General features: G+C 42.3%; 1 protein-coding gene and 1 pseudogene across 9 annotated transcripts in view; one reads left to right on the top strand and one right to left on the bottom strand.

The window, feature by feature from the left end:
- GPRIN3 (GPRIN family member 3) overlaps window positions 1–23548 on the top strand; it is a 60966-nt gene extending 37418 nt beyond the window's left edge. For 4 of the 9 annotated variants that reach the window (XM_025873438.2, XM_073891954.1, XM_025873440.2 and 1 more), the window contains one exon: window positions 20757–23548. In XM_025873438.2, the coding sequence (XP_025729223.1) occupies window positions 20871–23222 (2352 nt within the window). In that variant the 5' untranslated portion in view covers window positions 20757–20870 and the 3' untranslated portion in view covers window positions 23223–23548. Of the gene's footprint in view, window positions 1–3199; window positions 3426–9372; window positions 9544–10876; window positions 11230–12438; window positions 13999–14251; window positions 14396–17981; window positions 18007–20756 lie in introns of those variants that run through there. The other 5 variants (XM_025873435.2, XM_025873434.2, XM_073891953.1 and 2 more) reach the window with 5 other exon arrangements.
- On the bottom strand, window positions 3200–3787 carry LOC112825409 (peroxiredoxin-1 pseudogene; annotated as a pseudogene).
- Window positions 23549–23762: the final 214 nt, after the last annotated feature.

Genomic DNA, 23762 nt, shown 5'->3' with positions numbered 1-23762 from the left:
TACTATTTTTAAAAAAAAAGTGAGTTAAATGAGTACTACCTCACAAGATTATTGTGGGTTTTAAATGAGATAATGCTTATGAAGCCTTTAGGACATCAGAAAACCTGGAGCAAAGTAAGTGCTCAATAAAATACATTTCCACATCAATAACACATCACTAACCTATATGATGGAGTGTACACTCTTCAAGATAATAGTTCAACTTTCCTCAGTCTGACATATTGTATTCATAATATTAATTAAATCCTCTTGATTCACAGCCTGACCACTGTACCTATCCCTGAGCATTGCAGCCTCTGTAATGTTTGCCTTCTCCCTCAGTTGCCACTTCTGCAATGCACACATCTTTTTTAGCTGCACCTAGTTCCACCTTCTGCATTGTACTTCATGTTTTGTTTCATTCACTTGGCCCTTAGCAATATACGTGATTAGTTATTATTTCTCCTGTGTATATTATGCATGAGATTTGTAGGAGGGATGCCATGGTAAGCAAACATCTAAAAATGCCAAATATGGTGAAATACATACAGGAAAAACAAAGTCTTTGCAAGAATAAGAAAAGATAAACCATTTGTATTCCTAAAGCCAGTGAGATACTGCATTTTCTGGCAATTTGGGTAAGTTATTTGATTCTAGTTAACTGACCTTTGCTTCCTTAGCATAAAAGCAAATTACAGGGAGACTTATCTCGTCACCAGATTTTATATAGATCTCAGAAGTCATCAGTGTTAATCTACCTTCTTCGTCCCTGGGGAGAAGCTGTACTATCAGATACACCAGATAGGGAGAAGCCCTTTTCTCTGTATCTCTCCCACTCTTTTGTCCTTTTTATGGTGAATAAGTTTACCACCTCCCCTTCTTCACTTCCTTTAGCTTTTTAACATCACTATCTGTTCTATTTTGGTAATTTAAAAATGATAATCAACAAATCTTGTGAAATATGTTCTGATGCTCAAGATGACTAAGAGAACGAACAAATGCTCAAGATTTCCATGCTATTGATTAAATGTATCTGACAGTTCTAAAACTATTTTAAGCAAAAGTATTCCTGTAGTTCCTCAAATATTTGTTTAAAGCTTCATGCAGTGGAACCCTGCTGCTACAGAAAAATATTCCTTTCTTTCCAGAAACATTTTTGAGCACCAGTTATGTATCAAACCACATAGCAAGAGACTGGATTCTTTTGTAGCACCTAATAGTTTCCTTGAGGATAAATGGGAATCCCTATTGTACAATCTGTTGTTTTTTCTAATACTTGAGTAGGCTTGAAGAACTGCATTTTGCCCTGAGTAGGAGAATATGGTTTTAAATAATGGGTATCTTAACCTTAATCCAACCAAAATGTCATTCAGGTATAATCACCTCTTATATCCTGCCTGCTCTAATGAACAATTTCTTTTTTTTTTTTTAAGATTTTATTTATTTGACAGAGAGAGAGACAGTGAGAGAGGGAACACAAGCAGGGAGAGTGGGAGAGAGAGAAGCAGGCTTCCCGCGGAGCAGGGAGCCCGATGCGGGGCTCGATCCCAGGATCCTGGGATCATGACCTGAGCCAAAGGCAGACGCTTAACGACTGAGCCACCCAGGTGCCCTCTAATGAATAATTTCTGTAATAAATTTCATAGCTGGGGAATTAAGCCTTAGAAATCATTTATTATAAGAAGAGTGAACAAACTACAGTAGGTTTTTGGAAGAGGGAGGAGAAGACCAAGAAGATGAGGTTGTATAGGGGTGGGTGGACATTTTAACACAGACCTAGTTCCAGAAAGGCGCCCTGAAAAAGTTTAGTGGTATACAGTATTGAGGTGATTTGCTCTTTAATAACTGCTTCACACATTCAAAATGCTAGCCCCCTGAAAAGAATTCATTATTGCTCAGTTGAATTGTTAACCACATGTGTAGAGGATATCCAGTGGGACCGTTGCCAATAGGGAGCATGAGAGCAGGAACCACCCACAGTGGTCATCTTTGAAAAACATAATTTGTGCCAGAGTATTAAATACTGTTTGAAAAATCAGAAGTTTTCCCCTCAGGGAACCAGTGATTAACTTAGAAATGTTCAGAGATCCCTCTGGGTGGGAATAAATCCCACCATCCCACCTTTCATGAACCTTCAAAGCCATGTATATCAAGCATACCTCAAGATCATATGTGCAGCTCCTTCTTCTCCTTCCAACTGATATTTTTAAATGTTGCCTTATAATCATTCAAGAGCTTTTATAAAATTTTACTTTTTAGAAAAGTTTCATAGCTGATTGCTCAAGAGAGGTATAAAATATTCAACAACAGGTTCTCTGGGAGAAAAACATCCAGATTTGCAGTTTGCCAATTTCTGTGGTGTAAATATTCCCTCCATGGCCAATTTCAGGCTATCTATGTGATGATGTTCATGATAACAGAGTAGGAAAGAGATGAACACAATCAGTTGTGTGGGCCAGCTCCAGCACACTTGGGCTATAAGCCTACAATTTCCATCGTTCACTGCTCATGCACCTCAGTAATGGCTCCAGAATTTTTATGTAGAAGGGAATTGCAGGACCAACGTAATTAGAAATGGAGGTTGCATATTAAGTGCACTATTTTTATTGGATTATATGTTTATTAGGAGTGACTTGGAGACAGAGAGACGGCAGTGGTAAGAGTGGCTGAAGCTCCCCTTGCATGCCATTCACCCATCCTCCACACAGCCACCCATTAGAATCTAGTCCAGCTTTGTTTCCTGTTTTGAGTCATCTTGGTGGTCTCCCCCAACATTCTCCTAATCACTGATTTGAAATCTTGGGATCATCCTTGATTTTTCTTCCTAGCCTGGCTTCCTATATGCCACCCATCACTAGACACTCTAATACCACCTCAGCCATAGTTTTCATAATCCCTTTTTTTTTTCTTCTCAGTTCAAGTTTAATAGAAACAACACAAGACAAAAAGTGATGCCCTGCTACTGTACATAACAGCTGGCCTGCCCCATAACAGCTCAGGCCGTTCTCTCCAGAGGAAGGAAGGCTGGCCTCCCCAACTCCTGCAGGAAAGGCCTGTCCTGTCCCCATACCACATCTGCACAGAGTCTAAAGTCTTATGTTCTAAGCATGACAACGTTAGGAAAGAGATTTTGTTTTCATGGCCACCCACTGCAGCCCAGCCCTAAAACGACCCGGCGCTCCACTTCTGCTTAGAGAAATCTTCTTTGCTCTTCTGGACATCAGGCTTGATGGTATCACTGCCAGGCTTCCAGCCAGCTGGGCACACTTCCCCGCGCTTGTCAGGAAACTGGAAGGCCTGAACCAGTCGCAGAGTCATCCACAGAGCGGCCGACGGGAAGGTCATTTACCGTGATCTGCCTAAGGATACCTTTATCATCAACGATAAAGAGGCCCCTGAACGAGATGCCTTCATCAGCCTTTAAGACTCCATAGTCCTGAGCAACGGTGCGCTTGGGGTCTGATACCAAGGGAATGTTCACGGGTCCCAGTCCTCCTTGGTTCTTGGGTGTGTTGCTCCACGCCAGGCGACAGAAATGAGAACCCACAGAAGTGCCAGTCACTTGACAGTTGAGTTTCTTAAATTCTTCTGCCCTGTCACTGAAAGCAGTGATCTCCGTGGGCACACAAAGGTGAAGTCAAGAGGGTAAAAGGAAGAACACAATGCACTTTCCTTTGTAGTCAGATAGGCTGAGGTCTTTGAACTGGCCATCTGGCATGACAGCCGTGGCTTTGAAGTTGGGGGCAGGATGCCCAATTGTGGCATTTCCCGAAGACATCTTGCTATCGGCAGCTCTGAGAACAAAAACGCCGAAGACAAGGCAGGAAGAAGACGCCCCCCCCCTTCTTCTTTATATTTATTCTAACAACATTGATAGATTCCTCCTTACCTCTTATGTAGCAGTAGCCTCATAATTGACCTCCCCACCTGTGGACTCTTCCCTGCTGGTTGGTACAAATTAAAATCTGCTTCCTTTATAAACTTCCTAATTGCTTCAGTGGCCTGTTGGAAATCATATAGTAACTTCCTACTGCCTACCAAAAAGCCCAGATCTGTTAACAATGCCATTAAGACTTTCCAGTCTCAGCCAACCTAACATCTCAGCTTTTGGCTCCCCACAGCCACTTGTATGTAACTTCATACCAGTATCAGTTGTTTCACGAAGAGCATCCAAATTGACAAGTCAGGCACATCCAGGTGTGTACTAGCTGGGAACTATTTTCACTGATACCCCTGCTTAGGAGTACTCGGTGTTTACACTTCCAGGACAGCCCCCACCCTCCCTGAATGAATGGTATAGTCTCCCCACGTCTGCACCTTTCTCTTTGTTTCTCTGAATTCCTTCCCCCTGTACAGCTCAGAGATTCCCAGGCATTCAAGGTCAAAGCATGGAGGACTTACAGACATTAAAAAACAGAGAAGATAATACTTCTTAGAGCCAGAAGTAGAAAAGAAATAACTGTGGCATCTAAATGGCTTAAACCAGATACCAGAGACTGACTGGGGCCCAGATAGGAAAGAATGTCAAGGACCAATGAGAAGCAGTGATAAGCAACTCCTAGAAAAGGCATGTTAATGTTCTTGAAGCATAGCCATCACGTGCCTCTCTAGGTCAGCGTGATTGTTGACCTTCTAAAGCTGGTTAAGTACTCACTCTAAAGCAGCAACATACAGGACTGCCTCAGCAGAGCAAGCTTAACCCCAGATTTCTTCCCACATACCTTGTGGAGTCTAATTATATACTTGGAACTCATGCAGAACTGGGTTAGGCAAAGAGCAGGTGTAATATCTGAAAACTGAGAGAGAACATTGAGATAAAACAAGATCTAGAAGTGCAGCTTCAGCCTTCCCACTTTTTGCACTGTGAATATTCTTAGCAAGGGGAAACTCAAGAGATTTAACACAGATTATAAAATGTGAAACCTTGGGGCTTTGGGGTCCGATTTGGTAGGAATCTTGTTTCTCCGTTCTTTTCTTTACATTTTTTGCTACATTCTACACCATTGAATAAGACCACATTTACAAGGTTTTAAAAATACAAAAGAATAAAGTTTTAAAAATCACCCATAATCTCACCATAAATCAGACCCATATATTTTAGTATATTTCCTTCTGATATTTTTTCTACATAAATATTTTCTGCATATTAGATACATATTTCTTGTTGCCTATATCTATAGCATCATAATTTGTTGATACAATTGATCGACAATTAGAGAAAAATGAGGAATTATAAAAACAATACATATATTCTTAAGATTTTTCTTCCAACTTAAAACGTTTGAATTTGCATCATTCCCTAGCCTTTGGACACAGGGCAGATATTTTCTTTGAGGATGGAACCACTGGTTGGAGTTTTTTATCCTCTTTCTTACATAAATTCATAATGGACCCTCAGTATTTTTCTACTTCAGTTTTTACAGTGAAGCAAAATATCCCTAATTGAGAATAAGAATGTTAAGTGTTCATAATTACTTTCCTCTTTTACAGCTATGTCACTCCTAACTCGATAGCTACATCTTTTAGCAACCCACCTTTGTCAGGTTTTTATCAAACCATTAAACTTAGTTTCAAAGAAACAAAAACACATTTGCACTCTAGTTTCACCCATTTTTTAATGGAATATAGTCAAATTATGTGGTGACAAGAACAAAGACAAATGGTATGAACAAGTTCAAGAAGAGCCACTGACTCTCAGTTTTCATGCAGCATGAGTAACAGGAGCAGAACCAGGCAGGCTCACCAGCTGCCAAGGTTCCATGAGTCATGAGCTCCATCAGTAAATCTTATCCTGGGAGTAGAAAGCTCATCAACTAGGTGGAGGTTATGTAGAGAGCTTCTACTTATAACCCTACAATGAAACCCATTGGTCATAAACCCTTTCCAGTTATTTTGTTTGCTTTTTTAGGCTCACTTCCTGATAGAATTATTGGTTCAAAGAGTATAGATATTTGCAGTGTTCTTCATCAATTTGTGCACCTATAACATGACTGAGAATGCCATTCTCACCCCACCCTTGCAAACATTGAACAATATTTTTAATCTTTGCCAATTAAATAAGCAAATATGGTGTTTTGTGTTGATTTACCTGACGAGGTTATGATATAATATGGTGGTTCTTAACACTGTAGACTTGTCAGCTTCACCTAGGAAGCTTCTTAAAAATTTACATGTCTTATAATTTTGGCGAAAAAGTATATAAGATGGTTACAATATAAGTGATGAAAAGCAGCATATTAATTTATTTTCTTGCTTTATGATTTATTATAAAATATTGGCAAATAAATTATATTAGATTTATACCAACTAAAAAAAAAGTGGGAGGGGGAGAAGAAGAGAGAAAAAGGGAAGGAAGGAAGGTTGGTCCAACAATAGTATAGTAAATAAGCATCAGTTAAAATGTTATTGGAAGTCAAACAACATTTTAATGTTTAAACTTGTACCAAATCATAGTAATCTGGGATTTTAGTGTTAGGATATGTTCCTAGCCTCTTACCTTAGTGAATTCATCACAAAGTTTTAAGAAATGTTTTAAAAAATCTGAAGAGCAAATGTAAGTATTCTCTAGGTTGGAAAGACATATCTGAAACAATTGTGTTTAATGCTTGGTATTTTCCTATAAATTCATTTATATATTACATGTTCTCCTCAGTATTTTAAGCAAAAAGAGACATTGTAATCAGTTATGTACAAGCACCCAAATAAGACATACCCCATCTAGAGTTGCAGTAAGAAGATGCCCATCTCCATACACAGTAGATGTCTTTGGAGGAATAGAATTCGTTGTCTAAATTAGCCAACGGGAGAAAAGAACAAAAGATATATCCATACCGTGTGTGTCCTTTTTTGTTAAGACCACATCTTCTTAAATGAAAATTGAGGCATGTACAAGAATACTTATGGTGGTAACATAACTCAGTATTTTTAACTACACTCCTCCCCCCAGAACTTCTAGAATATATGGTTACCTTGGCTGTATATGTATGTCCTCAAGGAAAAATCTATCTTCAAATGCCAGTAGAAACTAAATGAAAATCATAGAAACTATGGCTTACGATAAAGGTAGGCTGAAATGCAAAAGGCAACATCCGTTCATTCAGCACGTGTTTGTGAGAACTTATCATGGGTCGTTCACTTCACTAGGCACTTGGGCTATAAAAATGAGCAAAAGTAGATAAAAATGCTGCCCTCTTAGAGCCTGCATTCCAACCTGCATGTCCAGAAAACAGTCAATATATGATACTCACAATAAGTAGGGTAAATGTTTCAGCATTTTAAAAAGTGATTAGTGCCATGGAAAAAAACAAAACAAAACCAGTAATCATAGAACTTTCAAAGTGACAGAGTGGGAAGTCAGAAGACTTGCAATTTAGCAGTAGCCTAGTCTAGAAGGACCTGCCTGAGAGGGTGACAGACACATGCACAAAGACCTCAAGAAACCCTGCGCGATCCCTCCACCTTCCTTCTCTAACCTCCCCTCCTACACAGCTCCAGTTGTCAGGCTGAACTCTTCACTCTGCCCCACCAGCTTCTGCCTTTGTGTGGGCTGTGCCTCCTGCCTGGAGAGCCCAGAATGAGGCAAAATGTCCTCAGTGCCCTGAGGTCGCTAAAACAATAAACAAGCTGCTATAGGAGATGAGAAGACTGGATAGTTGCTTTTGGTTGATGTTATCAGAGAAGGTCTTTGGGAAAATTATCTTTCAAAAGTGCTTTTCAAATTTACTCACTTGCTGTCTTCTCTTTCATCCTCATACATAGTGAGTTCATTTTTACCTCCCATTCCCATGCTATTGGAGGCAGTAGAATTTGGGAATCGGACTCACTTGGTCTCGAATTCCAACTCTTCCACTTATTAAACACACAACTTGGGTGAGTTGGATTTTTTGGAGCCTCAATTTTCTCCTCTGTAAAAATGAAGATAAGCCTTCTTTGAAACCTGTTGGAAGAAAAGTAACATACAAGGTCTGTCAAGTGATAATGAGAGAGGACACCAGTCATGAAAGGGAAATGAATCAGAGAATAAAAGACAGTTTTTTAAACTGGGCTAAGGAGAGTGTATCTTATTTTACAGGTGATGGAGAACCATTAAATTGTTTTGCACCGAGAAGTGTCATATCTGTATGTTTGTTTTAGAAAGATAACATTAGCAGCAAGTGGAGGGCAGGTTTTTGGAATTGATGAATCAAGAGCAAGTAAGGTGGCCTGATATTGCGCTGCTGTGAGATGTGATCCACTCAGGGAAGCCTGGTACCGTTCGAAGAGGTGGACTTGATAACTGGCAATTAAAATATGTATTCTAAACTTTATATCTTTACATTTAGTCAATTCTCATCATATAGACAAAATAAATAAGTTAATCATTTTCATCAATGTTTTGACCCAATTTCATAGAATTTGGCTTTCGGCCATTCTTGGATTTATTGTTTGAGGGATGTATATAATTTGAGAACCAGCTGCTAGAACTACCAAGAGTAGGAAAGAGGGTGAAAAAGAAATCAACTGATAAACAGGAGTCAGAGAGTCTGGGAAAAGAAACTTAAGTAAACTTTTTTTTTTTTTTTTTTTGGTGGCCCAACAGGCATCACTTTAAAAAACATTTGTCAGCTGTTGACTTTGGGAAAAATAATGACATTGCCTAGCGTGGAGCTTGTAGATAGCCAGGATAGATAAGGGAATTATGGTTTCCTTTAACTAGTTTCATGGCCAGACTAACCTGCTTGCATAGCAAAGAGCAGATGGAAAGAGTGTGGAAGGATAGACCAGCATAAATCTGTCATCCCTGATAGAAAAGCTTCAGCACAGGTGAATGTTCAGTTTTGCCTATTTGAGAAGCACCAGCTTTTAATTTTTTTAATTATTTTTAAATAAGCAAAACATTTATATAGTTTAAAATTCAGGCACCAGTTCCCCTCCTCTGATAGCAATTTCTTACTCACCCTTGCAGAGATATTTGATGTACACACAAGCAAAAGGTATTCTTTGCCCCCTCTTAATACAAATGCATATCAAACATGCTGCTTTGTATCTTAAGATTTTTTTAATTATCACTGGGTGTTTGTTGTTTAACTTAATATATTTTGGAGATCACTCTATATCAATACATGACGAGTTTTCCCTTCTTAAATATGGGTGGTTAGTATACCATTATATGAAAGTACCGTAATTTTTATAACTGACCCTCTCCCTATTAGTGGACTTTTAGATTGCTTCTAATCTTTTATTTCATGCAATGAATAACCTTGTACATATATCAATAAGTATATTTATTTATTTTACCCATAAGGTTAGCACCTAATGTGGAGTTGCTGAGTCAATGTGTATGTGACCTTGTATTTTTGACAAGTATTAGCAAATTGTTCTCTATAGAAGTTGTACTAATTTGCATTCTCACAGGTAGACTATAAAGAACACTGTCTCTGACAGGAGAGCGGAAGACTACATCATTAATTCCTATGTAGCTGAAGTTCGAAATTTCTTACTTCAACTCACAGGTCTTCATTCTAAGGATGTTCTTTATTATCAATGGTGAATATGCTCACATGCTCAATCCGTGGTTCTCACCTGGTGAGTTTTGCCTCCCAGGGGCCCTTCAGCAATGTCCAGAGACATGTTTGATTGTCACAAATGGGAGGGCAATGGTGCTGGCACCTCCTGCGTAGAGGCCAGAGATGCGGAGAAACACAGAGCACTGGACAGCCCACCCCCGCTTTCCCTCCGCACAAAGTTCTGGTCCAAAATGTCAGTGGTGCAGGGGTGAGCAACTCTGACCTAGATGAACATCTACTTCCTCTCCATCACGTTAAATACATCTTTTCAACCTTAGGAATTCTTCACTCTCTCTAACCTAAGGTCTCTGCCAAATAAAATGATGTGCTTCCATAGTACATTTGTGTTTTTGTTTATTTGTTTCTGTTACAACATTTATATTGTATTGAAATTAATGATTTGCAGGAAACTTGGGCTCCTCAAAAACATGAATATATCTTACTTATATTTGTATCCTGAATATCTGACACAAAGAAGGCACTCGGCTTATTGAAACAATGACTGGAGGGCGCCTGGGTGGCTCAGATGGTTAAGCGTCTGCCTTCAGCTCAGGTCATGATCCCAGGGTCCTGGGATCAAGTCCCGCATCGGGCTCCCTGCTCCTTGGGAGCCTGCTTCTCCCTCTGCTTCTCTCTCTCTCTCCCTCTCTCTCTGTCTCTCATGAATAAATAAATAAAATCTTTAAAAAAAATAAAACAATGACTGGATTTAACAGTACTTCCTAATTGTTTCAGTGTGACTTAAGGGATTATGTTTTTTTAAAAGATTTATTTATTTGAGAGAGTGAGAATGAGAGAGAGAGTGTACATGAGGGGGGTGGGGTCAGAGGGAGAAGCAGGCTTCCCGCTGAGCAGGGAGCCCGATGTGGGACTTGATCCCAGACTCCGGGATCATGACCTGAGCCGAAGGCAGTCTCTTAACCAACTGAGCCACCCAGGTGCCCAGGGATTGTGTTCCTTTTAATCAAAGACCATTCTTTTTTACTATTACTTGCTTCACCTTTCTCTTAATTTCAACTGTCCATTTTTCGTTAGACTACGAAAGGCAATTTTTTCTAGCCTACGAAAACATTGTACCAGGAAATGTCAATTGAAGAAAAAGTATTGGCCTTTCCCCTGATTTGAACTACTGTAGAGTTTATTACCCCAGCATTAGTCACTTAATTATATACTATCTTGCTCATTTATAACTTCTGACTGAATTTGTCTTGTCTCGTCAAATGGATTCAAATCTCCTTAAGGGCAAAAATCAAAACTTGGAAGTACCTCATGATGCCTAACACAGTGTTTTACAGACTATAAAGCAGAAGAGTGACAGGTTGTTGATTCTTGTTTTTAATCACAACTCACAGAGCAAACCCAAAGAAGATTCTGACCTCAGCCAAGAAACTGTTCATTCTCAAGAGCTCAGCCACTCGGGTCCTCCTTACAAACACCAAAAAGGCAGCTCTGCAGAAGGTCCAGACGCGAGGCCCCAAGGAATCTTGTCTACTTCACATTTTGCCTTCTCCCTGGTTTCCTTGTTCTCGAGGAACATGAGAGCCCTGACTGACCAGCTCCGTGCACAGCTTTTTCCATTTCTAGTTCCTTCACCGCAAGTACCTCCACCAGGCACATTCTCATCGTTCAACATGATTAAAGACCCAAGTGTGGGAGGAGAGACTCCTGGACCCTGTCTGACGGGAGCTAAAAGCAGAAATCACTAGTAAGCCTTCAGCCCGCAGCTGGGTAACAAGGGTCTCCACTTAGGTTCCCACCCGGCACACACCGGAGCTGCCTTTGCCAGAGGGAAAGCAGGTGGAGTGGAGGCCTGGTTTTAATGAGATCGCCATGGTGTGTGTGCCGGGGGGGCGAGAAGGGGGGAAGTACCGCAGCCAAGGAAAAGGGCAAGGTCAGGGAGGAACGAAGCAAGGACAAGAACACTTGTTTGTAAGGTTGAGTGGCGCTAAATATATCCTGAGAGAATTGGGATGCAGGGCAGCTTTGATCATATCTCACACAGGATTTTAAAATGCAAATGCAGAGCTGCTTAGTTTATTGCTAATAGCGTGTTGCTTTAACCATCAGTTAACCACGAGATCCTGTTGCATTCTCTTTGCAATTAAAATAAGCTCGAAATTGAAGTCCTTCAAAGCTGAGTTGCGAAAGAAGAGGAAAACATTCAGAGTTGGATATCTATCAGGCAAACCAAGAAAATGAGAAGAGCCAGCTTGATTAAAGAAGGGAGACAGTAACAAAACGAGTATTTTAATCATTTTCCCCCAGAAGAGTTAAATTTTTTTTTAATTAGGCATTTTTAAACAGCAACTTTGATATTTAGCTATGAGTTATCTCCACATGTAGGAAAATGGAGCTATTGAGGGGTTAATTTTTCAAGGTTACTAAAACCCAAGTCTTGATTTTGCTAAGAACCCAAAAGTTCATGTCTTACACGTGATCTAAAAAGAAAAACCTCATTATTGGGTTAATTTTTGAATTAGCTAAAAGTTCCTCTTCCAATGATAGTCTTTAGACAGGGGTTTGGGAGAATATAAAAAGTAAACATTTTGGCTGGACCACTTAAAACAGACTCTTTATAAAATATATTGCACGGTTCCTGCCTTCTTGGGTAAATGATGCCAAAATAATAATTGTTTAAAAATACTAATAATTCATGATTATGTATCTGTTATCTTCCCAAAACTACGCTATTTAACTTATTTCCTTTAAGTGCTGTAACAGTAATGCGAGGCAGATAAATTGAGTTTTGTGAAATTTTTTCCTTAGAAAAAAGGCTATTAATGGACACTCGGGGAGGTTTCCAGGCATGAATCCCCTAAAATTATCTGCAAATTTCTGTGTGTGTGTGTGTGTGTGTGTGTGTGTGTGTGTGCGCGCGCGCGCGCTCGTGTCTGTGTTTCTAGAGAAGGGGTCCCTAATTTTCATCAGCTCCTCAGAAAAGTCTGTGGCCCTTAAAATGTCCAAATTACTTATGTTCATTTGAATTAGTAAGAGGGTTTTGAAGTGGGAGATCGAGGTTCTTGTCTCATGTAGTCCACGAATGAATATCGCGGACAAAGGACAGTAAAGCGATAGAGTTTTATTAAGCAAGGATACAGAAAAAGCTCTCAGGGGTAAAAGTGATGTAGTTTTGACTGTAGGTGAAGTTAGATGGGGTGAGTTCTGGAACCGACGACCAAGAAAGAATTCTTGAGACGTCTTTGGTGCAAAAAGGTGGTTTTATGAAAGCATGGGGACAGGACCCGTGGGCAGAAAGAGCTGCTGCACGGGGGTTGGCAGGGGTGGCCAATTATATACTTGGCAGTTGGGGAGGTTTTCAAAAGAACTTTCATATGCTAAAGAGGACCTACAAGATCCTGGGGGCCTTGCCACTGTCGAGTTAAGGTGGTTTTTCCCTCTAGCAAAGCATATTAACCTTAAGACCACTGGGAGCTTCTGCCTGTCTCAAGTATATGTCAATGGACTGCAGATTATAAAGACATTTAATTTTATCTACATTTCCTTCTGGAAGGTAGGTCATTGATAAGAATGCTTTTTTTCTTGTAAATCACTAAGACATTTGTAAACTGCGGGAGACTCCTCTCTTGCAGGACTGTAATCTCTAGAAGTTGACCACTTGTTTTTCCTAACCTTAGCTTTAGGGCAGCCCGGAGGGCCTGAGAAATGTCACACATCCCACCTGGGTGGGTGGGGGGGGGCGGTTGCAGGGTATCAGCTCGTGCTTTGCCCTCAGCTTGCCTTCTGCTTCCTCCTCAGTTTCAAGGCTATGTTTCCTGAGTTTTTCTGTTGTTTTCCCTTGTCTGATGATGCTTTCCCCCGGGTTCATGGCACTTGCCTCCATGAAAAGTGCCCGATTTACCCCCTTGTGTGGACTCTGGAGTCAGAGGGTCTGGATTTAAATCTGGTTTCTCACACTTATCACATGTTGGTCTTGGCTCAGTTTCCAGACCTGCAAAGTGGAACTCCTAGTAGGTCCATCCTCAGAGAGCTATTCTGAGGATCAAACACGTTCACCTACAGAACAGTGTCTGGAATACAGAAAGGAAATCAGTTAAGTGCCTGCTGAGCCCTGTGATTCTGTCTGTTGTGAATTTAAAAGCTGCCCATTCTGGTTTTGTGTTTGACAAAAGGGGGGGGATAGATTTGGGGTCTTCATGCTTCCTAAAGCCCTCTTTTCCTTGGGTTTCATTCGTCCCTGCTTACAATGGAATTCAACGAGATAATAATAAGCTGTGCGTTTGTTTTTCTAGAATGGCGTTGAACAAAAGCGAATAGGGACAGAGATGCAGTTTGTTCTTCTGCACCCGGGTGACAGGGACCATTAGGGTTGAACGTCTACCTGGCGCTGTGAGCACTAGCAAAGCCGCCTTCTCTCTTCAGCCATTCTGATTTGCTTCAGACGCAGGTCGAAGGGAGGAACCAGTGTTTCGGCGAGTATCTCTGAAGTGCATTTGAGGCAGCTGTTAGTGTGAAGGTAGGAATTTTTTTAAAGAAAGAATGAGCTGCTTTTCCTAGCTTGTGGGTGTTTCTTGGGATTGAATCATCTCTCCTTAAAACCGTGCACTGGCAGGATCTGCTGGGCTCAGAATGCAAATATCTAGGCGAAGGTTCTCGATAAAAGGGAGAAAAAAAATCAGGTTGAATAGGATGCCAGATGACATTTTTTTTTTCTTTATCCTTTTCTTAAGGTTTAATAGCCTCTTACCTCTTGGCTCCCCGTTTTTCAGGGGTCTTTGCATATCCACCTCAAGGCTGAAAGTTCTCTGGAGACAGAGGTAGCACCAAGGTCCCTGTAACACTTGCCTAAAATGTCACTAAACAGATGCGATGACATCCTGAAGTCCTTGTTCTAGCAATGCGGCGGTTCTGAGGTAGGCAAGGGTAATTGCTGCCCACGGGATTATCGCAGGGACCTGCAACCTATCAGCATCCTGCTGGGCCAAGACTGCCAGGCCCTCTCCATTCTCTCTGACTAATGCTCTTTCCACCGGAGCAGTTTTGGAGCAGAGCACAAAGGACTGAGATTCCTTGTAGCTTGTCTTATTAAGCGTGGGTGTCTGTTATGAAAATAGGCAGCATGGCACAGTAGTGGAACCCACTATTTTCAGGATGAATGGTGGCCATGGCAGCCTTCAACAAGGCGGGCTGTTCATAAAGTGGCCCGTTATGAATGTCATTGTAGTCTGTGTTAATGCCATCCGGGCTGCCCCTGAGTTGTAAACCTCTTGCAAAAAAGTCTCTCTCTCCTCTGGATATTTTATATTATATATATATATATATATATTTCCCCCTTTCTTTCCAGAGTTACAGATAATAACACAGCAGCACAGAAGGAGCCCAGGCATTTGCATCTATTAAAATTCAGTTCAATAGAAATTCTAGGTCTTGGGGCGCCTGGGTGGCTTAGAAGGTTGGGCATCTGCCCTCGGCTCGGGTCATGATCTCAGGGTTCTGAGATTGAGCCCCACATTGGGCTCCCTGCTCAGCGGGGAGTCTGCTCCTCCCTCTCCCTCTGCCTCTCCCCCTGCTCGTGCTCTTTCTCTCTCTCTCTCTCAAATGAATAAATAAAATCTTAAAAAAAAAAAAAATTATAGGTCTTCAGCCTTGAGTAGGTTACTTAACTTCGGGCCTCAGTTTCCTTCCCTGTAAAAAGTGGATAATGTGCACCTTGCAGGCTTGCTGCATTGCTGCAACAAGGCCTTAAATCCTTGCTCATGATTTTAAGGGCAGAGGGACCAAAGGGACATGCTGTTAAGAGTCTAGTACCCATCAAACTTCAAGGCAGATTCGGAAGTGCCATTAGCCCCTGTGCAGTTTATGGCCAATTCAGAAAGAATTCATTTTGCTACAGAGAGGCTCATAAGAAAATTCATATTCATCAGTGCAAATGACAAAGATGACAAGGACTCCCCCTTGGACTGACTTTAATCAGTCTCCTCTGAGCCCTCTTCTTTTTTTTTTTTAAGATTTTATTTATTTATTTGAGAGAGAGCGCACACTAGAGAGAGAGTGAGCAAGCACGAGTGTGGGGCAGATGGAGAAGGAGAAACTGAGCAGAGAACCCGACAATGTGATGCTGGATCCCAGGACCCCGAGATCATGACCTGAGCCAAAGGCAGACGCTTAACCCACTGAGCCACCCAGGTGTCTCTCTGAGTCTTCTTCTTGACTAGGCCTAGGTCTTGGGCTTCCATGCCTGTTCTTGCAAAGTCCAGTTTTAGCAAGAATCCTGCTAAGCCAGTTTAGAGAGAATCTTCCTACCCTTAATATCTGAGATCAAATTTCTCACCTTCCCACCATCCCCCAGTTGATAGCTGATCATCTGGCCTGCATTCAGCAAGAATCCCCCTGCCTTTGATGTCTCCTCTTAGTAATTTTGCATCCACTGACATGCTCCTTAGTTATAAATTCCCACTTATTCTTGCAATTGTATTTGGAGTTGAACTTGATCTTTCTCTCCTTATGCAATAATCTTGACACCTATCCCAGTAATCCTGAATAAAATCTTCCTTACCATTTTCACAAATGTCAGAATCATTTTTTTGTTAACACAGATCAAAGCCTAAATATCGAGGTTTTCAAAAGAAGTTAATGCTCATAAGGTGTTTAATATGTGCCAAGATGCTGTTTGTTCTAAATGCTAAATCTATTCTGTGGGGCGCCCGGGTGGCTCAGTCATTAAGTGTCTGCCTTCGGCTCAGGTCATGATCCCAGGGTCCTGGGGTCAAGTCCTGCATCAGGCTCCTTGCTCAGTGGGGAGTCTGCTTCTGCCTCTGCCTCTGCCCCTCCCCCCAGCTTATGCTCTCTTCTCTCTCTCAAATAAATAAAATCTTTTAAAAATAGATAAATCTATTCCTCACAACATCCCAGTGAGGCAGTACTATTATTATTACCCTCAATTTACAGATTAAAGGGGTTCCCTGAGAGGTTAAGTTACTTGCCCGAACACACAGAGCTAGAGCTAGCTAGTAGAACTGATACTCTCATCCAGGAATTCTGGCCCCATGGTCCATGTTCTTAAACACAATGCCAACCTGCCCTCAGAGGACTAAAAATTAGGTTGGGAAGTCTACTCTGTCAGTGTTCTTAGAGCAAATTTCTCAAATGTAGCTGCCCTCACAAGCCCAGGTAAGTAATACTAACTAGGAAAGCAAGATAGGGGAACGCATCACTTGGAAAGTCCACGCTCATCAAGGTGGCCAGCCCTCATCATCACCACCTAGTGGTTGCTGTCCAGTACTGCATACCTTCTGAGTCTAAAGATTAACAAAAAGAGAAATCTGACTTTTTATGAACGATCTCTTCAACTTGAAAAAGAAAGGGGAAGGGGAAAGAGACTGGAGGGTGGGGAGAAAGGGAGGGAAGAGAAGGGGGAAACCACGCAGTGCACACACCCTGCCTCCTGCCCTCTAGCACATGTGCATTTGCTCACTCTGTCGCCTCTCTCTCTCTCTCTCTCTCTCACACACACACACACACACACACCTGCAGCAGGGATTCATTCAGCCTATGCACTGCCTGTTTGTAATTTCATTTTTAGAGGTTATTAAACCTTACCTTAGTGGACTCAGCTTGATGTTAAAAGATATATACTCCTTACTCTAAACCACCAAGTAATTACACTTTTAAATGTCCTATTTGTCTGACCTATTGGACACTACAGATTTCTGCTTTTGGTTGGAGAGAGGAAGTGAAAAGAGGGGAGGTGGGGTTTTTTCTGGGTGCATGAAGATGCTGTGACAATTACTTTAGCACATTTGCTTGAGAGAAGTATTGATTTCTTACCTACCCATAAATCAAGAGATTTTGAATTACAGGTATTAGCCAAGGAATCTGGTTTTTCTTTTTGATTCTTGAGTTAATGGATAATTTTACCTCTATTAACAAACAAAAGAAAGCACCCTTTCAGATTTAAACTAGTATAAGCAGCTAGCTATTTGGAAAATGGAAGTTAGTGCAGTGAATTCTGAGAGTTGTCTGAAATCCGTCATCTTTTTCTCAGTCTTCCAACTTCCGTTGCTGAACTTTGAGCTATTTATGTTTCACAGTCGTCTTTGGCAAACCAGGTCTCTTGGCCCCCCTGCAATAGAACACAGGAAATGTTCCGTACTCCTGGCTTCTTGAAACCTTCCTGCTTCGGTAGCAGGTGTCCACTGTCCTTGCTTTTAATTGTCTAACACTGAATTACAGATAAAGTTTCGTAAATAAGATACAACCATTTTCTTTCAAAAATAGCACTCTTCGAAAATTGTGTTTTGGTTACTATTCCATGTCATGGGTTAAAATTTCCTATTGGAAGTTTGGCAGGGCTTTAATAATGGCCATTTTGGAGGGAAATGGGATCAATTAACACCTTTTTATGCACAAGACTTTGCACCATCTCCTGTGGAGTGAACAGAAAAGAATCAATAAGCCTGTCCCCTTCCCTCCTGGAACTTGAAGTCCTTTTGGAGAAATAACGACATTTATACAAGTAACACAGGTACAAAAACAGTGCATGAGAAGAACCCAGATAACCATAGCTGTATGATCTTAGAAAGAGAAAGAGACTTGGGTGCTTGGGTGGCTCAGTCGGTTAAGCAACTGCCTTCGGCTCAGGTCATGATCCTGGAGTCCCGGGATCGAGTCCCGCATCGGGCTCCCTGCTCAGCAGGGAGTCTGCTTCTCCCTCTGACCCTCTTCCCTCTCGTGCTCTCTATCTCTCATTCTCTCTCTCTCAAATAAATAAATAAAATCTTAAAAAAAAGAGAGAGAAAGAAACTTTATGACTTGAAAGCTTTAGAGGCCTTTAGAAAGAAAATAAGATTTAAGTGGAGTCTTGGAGAATGGGTGGTAGGCTTTTTGAGGATGAGGAGGGCAGAGAGTGGGAGGAAAAGCATACTAAAGGCAGATGAGAAAGGAAGAGAGGAGAAGATGGGCTTGGGGCCCAGCAAGTGATTGCAACAGAAAACTCCAGTAAGGAGGAAACCTGAGGAAAGGGTTTGAGTGAGCAGAAAGCAGTCAAGACCAAGGATGGGTCGGGAAAATATTCAGCTGGTTAATTGCATAATGAAGTTACAAGGAAGAGCTGACTTGGAGGAGAAAATAAGTTGGATATACATTTTAAAAATCAGATATACTTTTAAAAATTCAGTCTTTCAGTACCTCCATCTTTCTTTTTGTGTGTTCAACTCATCACACTCCCTCCATTAAGACCTAATATGTCTTATTCTCCATATTTTTAGAATTTATATATTCATATACAAAAATGTCTGTGCACACAAACACACACACACAGTGTGTGTTTTAGGTCATTGTGTGTTTAGGTCAGTGTGTGTTTTAGTGTAGTATTTTAGGTCATTGTTTTACAAAAATGAAAACATACATATTCTTTTCCTTACCTTGCCCTTCTTGCTCAGCCATACCTGGGGGAAATCCCTCCCAAGTGAAAACTTACAGCCTAAATAGCTGTTTTCTTTTAATGATCCCATAACACTCTACTGTAGAGATATGTCGTGATCTGTTCCAGTATTCCCCCCATTCATGGAGAGCGTTTGTTTCCAGTTTTTTTGCCCCTACAAATAGTACTTCAGTAAGCATACTTGTATCTCTGTCTAGATATGCTGGTATTTGATTTCTGTGGATAGAGTTAGGATCACTGAGTCGAGGACATGTGTATTTTTCACTTTAAAAACTAAACTGCTTCCCTAAGAAAGTTGTAACAGTACACAGTTTGCACCTACAATTAATAAAAATACTGCTTTTCACTAGGTCTCCCCAGGCCATAATGTTATAGCTGTTTTTTTTATAAAAAGTTTTTGCAAGTGCTATTGATGTAAAGTAAAATTGTTACTTTATTTGCATTCCTTTGACTACAAATGAATTTGATCATCTTTCCATGAGCTTGGTGAGTGGGTTTCCTATCTTGCAAGCTGCATTTTTGTATTCTGTGTCCATTTTTCCAATGAACTGTTTTGTTTCCCTGTAAATTTTTTTTTAAGAGAGAGAGAGAGCACACACACAAGCCAGCGTGTGAGTGGGAGAGGGGGGTTGGGAGGTGAGGGGCAGAGGGTAAGGGAAAAAGAGAATCTTAAGCAGACTCCATGCCCAGTGTGGAGCCCCACACGAGGCTCGATCTCATGACCTGAGCCAAAATCAAGAGTCAGACGCTTAACCAACTGAGCCACCCAGGCGCCCTGTCTCCTGTAAATTTTTAAGGGCTTCTGCTATATTATAGGTATTTTTACCTGTCCTCTAGGGTTTTAAACATTTGTATTTCAAATCTAGTGTATTTGTTTATGGTATCTTTTGCCATACAGAACTCTTGGTTTTTTAAAAGAGTTTATTTATTTATTTGACAGAGAGAGAGAGCACAAGTAGGCAGAGAGGCAGGCAGAGGGAGAAGCAGGCTCCCTGCTGAGCAGAGAGCCCGACGCGGGGCTCGATCCCAGGACCCTGAGATGATGACCTGAGCCTAAGACAGACGCTTAACCCACTGAGCCACCCAGGTGCCCCCAGAACTCTTGGGTTTTTTTCAATCACTTATGTTTATGGTTTTTCTTATAGTTTCTGTATTTTCTCCCTTGCCAAAAGAAGCCTACTCTCTCTGCCCCTAGATTATGTTTCCAAGATTTTCTTACAGGATTTTTATTTATTTAATTGTTTATTTTACATTTTAACCTTTAATCCATCTAATTCCGTCTCGGATTTATTTTTGGAGTTGGTGTAAGATCAAGATCTAGTTTTCTTTTCTTCCAGATGCATTAACAGTTTGCCAGCTCCTTATATTAAATAGTCCATCATTATGCCACTAAATTGAAATGCCTCTTTTGTCATATATTAAATCTTCATTTATATGTGGATCTATTTCTAGATACTCTATTTCACATATCTGTTCAGGCCTATTTCAATACTTACTGATTTGATTACAGTAGCTTTATAGGATTTTCTGGTAGCGGGTAAATCAGACTACACAAATGACTTTTGGATAGTTATCATGTGCTTAGGTAAATGCATTAAAAACCGATTTGCTAGACAACAATGGGATGCAAGCAGATACTAATGCACCAAAATAATACTTGTACAATTAAAATATTTTTTCAAAATCTTTCTTCCCAAGATCTATTTTTATATCCACAGATAAAGGAGAAAAAGGTTTAATGTGCTTGTAAGATCTTGTACAAATGACCGGTTGGTGTATTTCAGTCCTTAAATGCTGTATCATATTAATGATACCGTTTCCCTCATTCGCAGATTGATCCCTCAGAGGAATCATCCCTGACTGAGTCTTCACTCTGAGCTAAGACTGGTTCTCAGAGGGAGCACTGCTCCGGAGAGAGCCCTGAGGTTTTCCTGAAGAAAAATTCCATGGGGACTGTACCTGACCCTTTGAGATCAGCTAAAACTTCCTTGATCACAGCTTCTGGAAAAGAAGAGGATCTAGGAGAAGTGCAGCCTGCCTCACCTCGGCCTCGACCAGCGCTCCTCTGTAAGAATACCAATGGCCTTTCTGGCCCTCCTGAAGAGCCAGTGCTCAGCCCCAGGGCAGCTGCTGAAGCCTTGATGCAGGCCTTCAAGCATGAGACCACCCAGCCGGACATGTCTTCTCCTGGTGTCATCACTGAGGTGGAAAAAGGGTCTCCTCCATGCAACTCTCCTGACAATACCCAGCTGCCAGGAAGCAGCAAGCCCACAGCACCAGCTCCGTGTTCTGCAGCAGGAAAGGATGTTCTAGACGAAGCATTTACAATGCCAGCCAATCAACACAGCCACCAGGCCATCCCGGGTGACCAGCTCAATGCCAGCCCCTCAGCAGGACCTGAGGATACGCTGCTGAAAACACAGAGAACCTCAGATGGGGAGCAACCTGAAAAGTCAAGTTGTCCTGTGGGCAGCACCCAGGGCAACAGCAAAGCTCAAGTGCCCTGTGATTTTCCTTCTCAAGAAACAGCCCAGGGAATGGTGCAAGCTGGAAATACAGCAGCCAGTGTGTTCAGCCACACCTCCCCTCCTATAGGCAGACCCAACGGGGAAAGGCCAGGAGCCGTTCATGACTCCCAGACGAGGGCCTGTGAATCTCCAGCGAGAGAAGTTGGATGTTCTGGGCACAAACAGTCCTCGGCCGCCACGTCGGATGGCCAGGCCGTGACTTCGGTGACACCCCAACCATCCCACCTCACTAGCCAAGGGTCCACATTTCCTCCAGATCTGGGGAAGGTGCCACTGCCCTCACAGCACCAGGTGTCAAGGTTCAAAGAAGCAAGTACAATGACCAGCCACGCTGCAGGTGAGGTTCGGGAAGTTCCCAGCAGGGCTCGGCAAGATGCTGAGGTGCAGGCCGTGGCAAGTGTCGAGAGCAGGTCCGTCTCCACCAGCCCCAGCATCTTCACTGCATTCTTAAAGGAAGTCCCCGTTCCTGAGCATGTGGAACAACAGGAGCAGCTGCGTGTTGTTTGCCGTGGCAATGGCCGTGGGAGCCACACACTGGAGCTGTCTGACAACCTCCTAGCCCCGCAAGAGTCAGGCCAGTGCCCTGGAATCATGCCGGAGGTGCACATCCAGGCAGCTGCGGCTGTGTCCACTGCTTGCAGAGGGGAGCGTAAATTGGTGAGCTTACCGGGTGAGGTCCTTCAAATCTCCTCCATCACAGTGGCATCCGGTAAGGCTCAGGATATGTGTAAGGAAGACGGGGGGTCAGCAGGCATGACCTTGACAAGGGTGGAGCCCACCTCCAAACAGCTTTCAGGTGTGAATTCTAGCTCCCAGAAAGCTAGCCCTGCTGACCAGATTGCTAGCAGCACAGGAAGTCAAACTGAAACAGATCATGAATTGGGGAAATCTGAAATCAAGCCATCTGAGTCTGCAGTGAAAACCACAGATGGTCCCCGAATAAACCCAGATTGCAAACTCTCTGACTCTTGTGGCCCTGCCAGCAAAGCCGACCAGTCCGGGAGCTCGGATCCCACTGATAAAGGAGATGCAAGAGGGCCTGCATCTCCGCACATAGTACAACAGCAAGAATGCCGGGGCACCGATAGCCTCGATCCCAGGGCAAGGGTAGAGGCCAAGTGCCTGCTGCTCAATCCTAAATCTCAAGAAAGTGCAGGCGCTGGATCAGCTGCCAGTCCTACGCCGTCCCCAGTTAGGAAGAACCAGGAGGGTACCTTGGAAGAAAACAGACAGACCAAGACAGCCACCAGCCTGAGCCTGCCGTCTGATGCCATGGGCGACTCCAGTCCAGGTTCCGGCAAGAGGACCCCTTCTCGCTTGGTCAAAGCCAGCCCACGCCGGGCCAGCCGCGTCAGTGAGTTCCTCAAGGAGCAGAAGCTGAATGTGACAGCGGCGGCCGCACAGGTGGGACTCACCCCGGGAGAGAAGAAAAAGCAGCTCAGTGCCGACTCCAAGCTGCAGCTGAAACAGTCCAAGCGCGTCAGGGACGTCGTGTGGGACGAGCAGGGCATGACCTGGGAGGTGTACGGTGCCTCCCTGGACCCGGAGTCCCTGGGCATCGCAATCCAGAACCATCTACAAAGACAAATCAGGGAACACGAGAAATTAATCAAAGCTCAAAGCAGCCAGACCCGGAGATCCATTTCCTCAGATACTTCTTCAAATAAAAAGCTCAAAGGAAGGCAGCACAGGGTCTTGCAGTCCATGCTGCAGAACTTTCGACGCCCCAACTGCTGTGTTCGTCCTGCCCCTTCTTCTGTGTTAGACTGAAAGGGAACGTGTTTGGGGGCCCTCGTGTGCAGTCACGGTATTCCCGAGTGTCTGTGTATGTCAGAGCTTACTTAGTGTTTTTTCCAAGAGACCAGGAAGAGAAAGCAAGTATTAACTATAGGAAGTTGCCATGAAGCATTGTTGGGTCCTTTGATTGGGGCTCCCTAAATAAAAATATTTCAATTCGAAAGAAAGGACAAGAGAAGAGAAGAAAGCTTCCCTGAAGGTTCATGACCTTGATTAAGAGGAAATAATATTCACTGGGTTTTTTTTATTGTGATGTTGCTTCTGGAACTAGCATTATCCATTAAACGTGTCGCTTTGTATTACTGCCTCAATTTATCACACTGTGGTATTTCCATTAAAATCCCTGCTTAATATTAAAAATAGCAAAAACACTACTAGCAAAAACACTGTTAGACTTTCTAGTCGTATTGCAATAAGAATGCCACGAACACACAAAATTTAAATAGATAAGAACTAAAATGTAAAAAATGTGAAGAAAATTTTGACTCACTCTTAGGCCAGATGACATTAAGT

The sequence above is a fragment of the Callorhinus ursinus genome, unplaced genomic scaffold (assembly GCF_003265705.2).
Source record: "Callorhinus ursinus isolate GAN/ISIS: 27379988/994484 unplaced genomic scaffold, GSC_fseal_2.0 scaffold4, whole genome shotgun sequence".
NCBI classification, from domain to species: Eukaryota; Metazoa; Chordata; class Mammalia; order Carnivora; family Otariidae; genus Callorhinus; species Callorhinus ursinus.
Note: the sequence above shows the minus strand (reverse complement) of the source record. Positions and strands in the feature narration are given on the sequence as shown.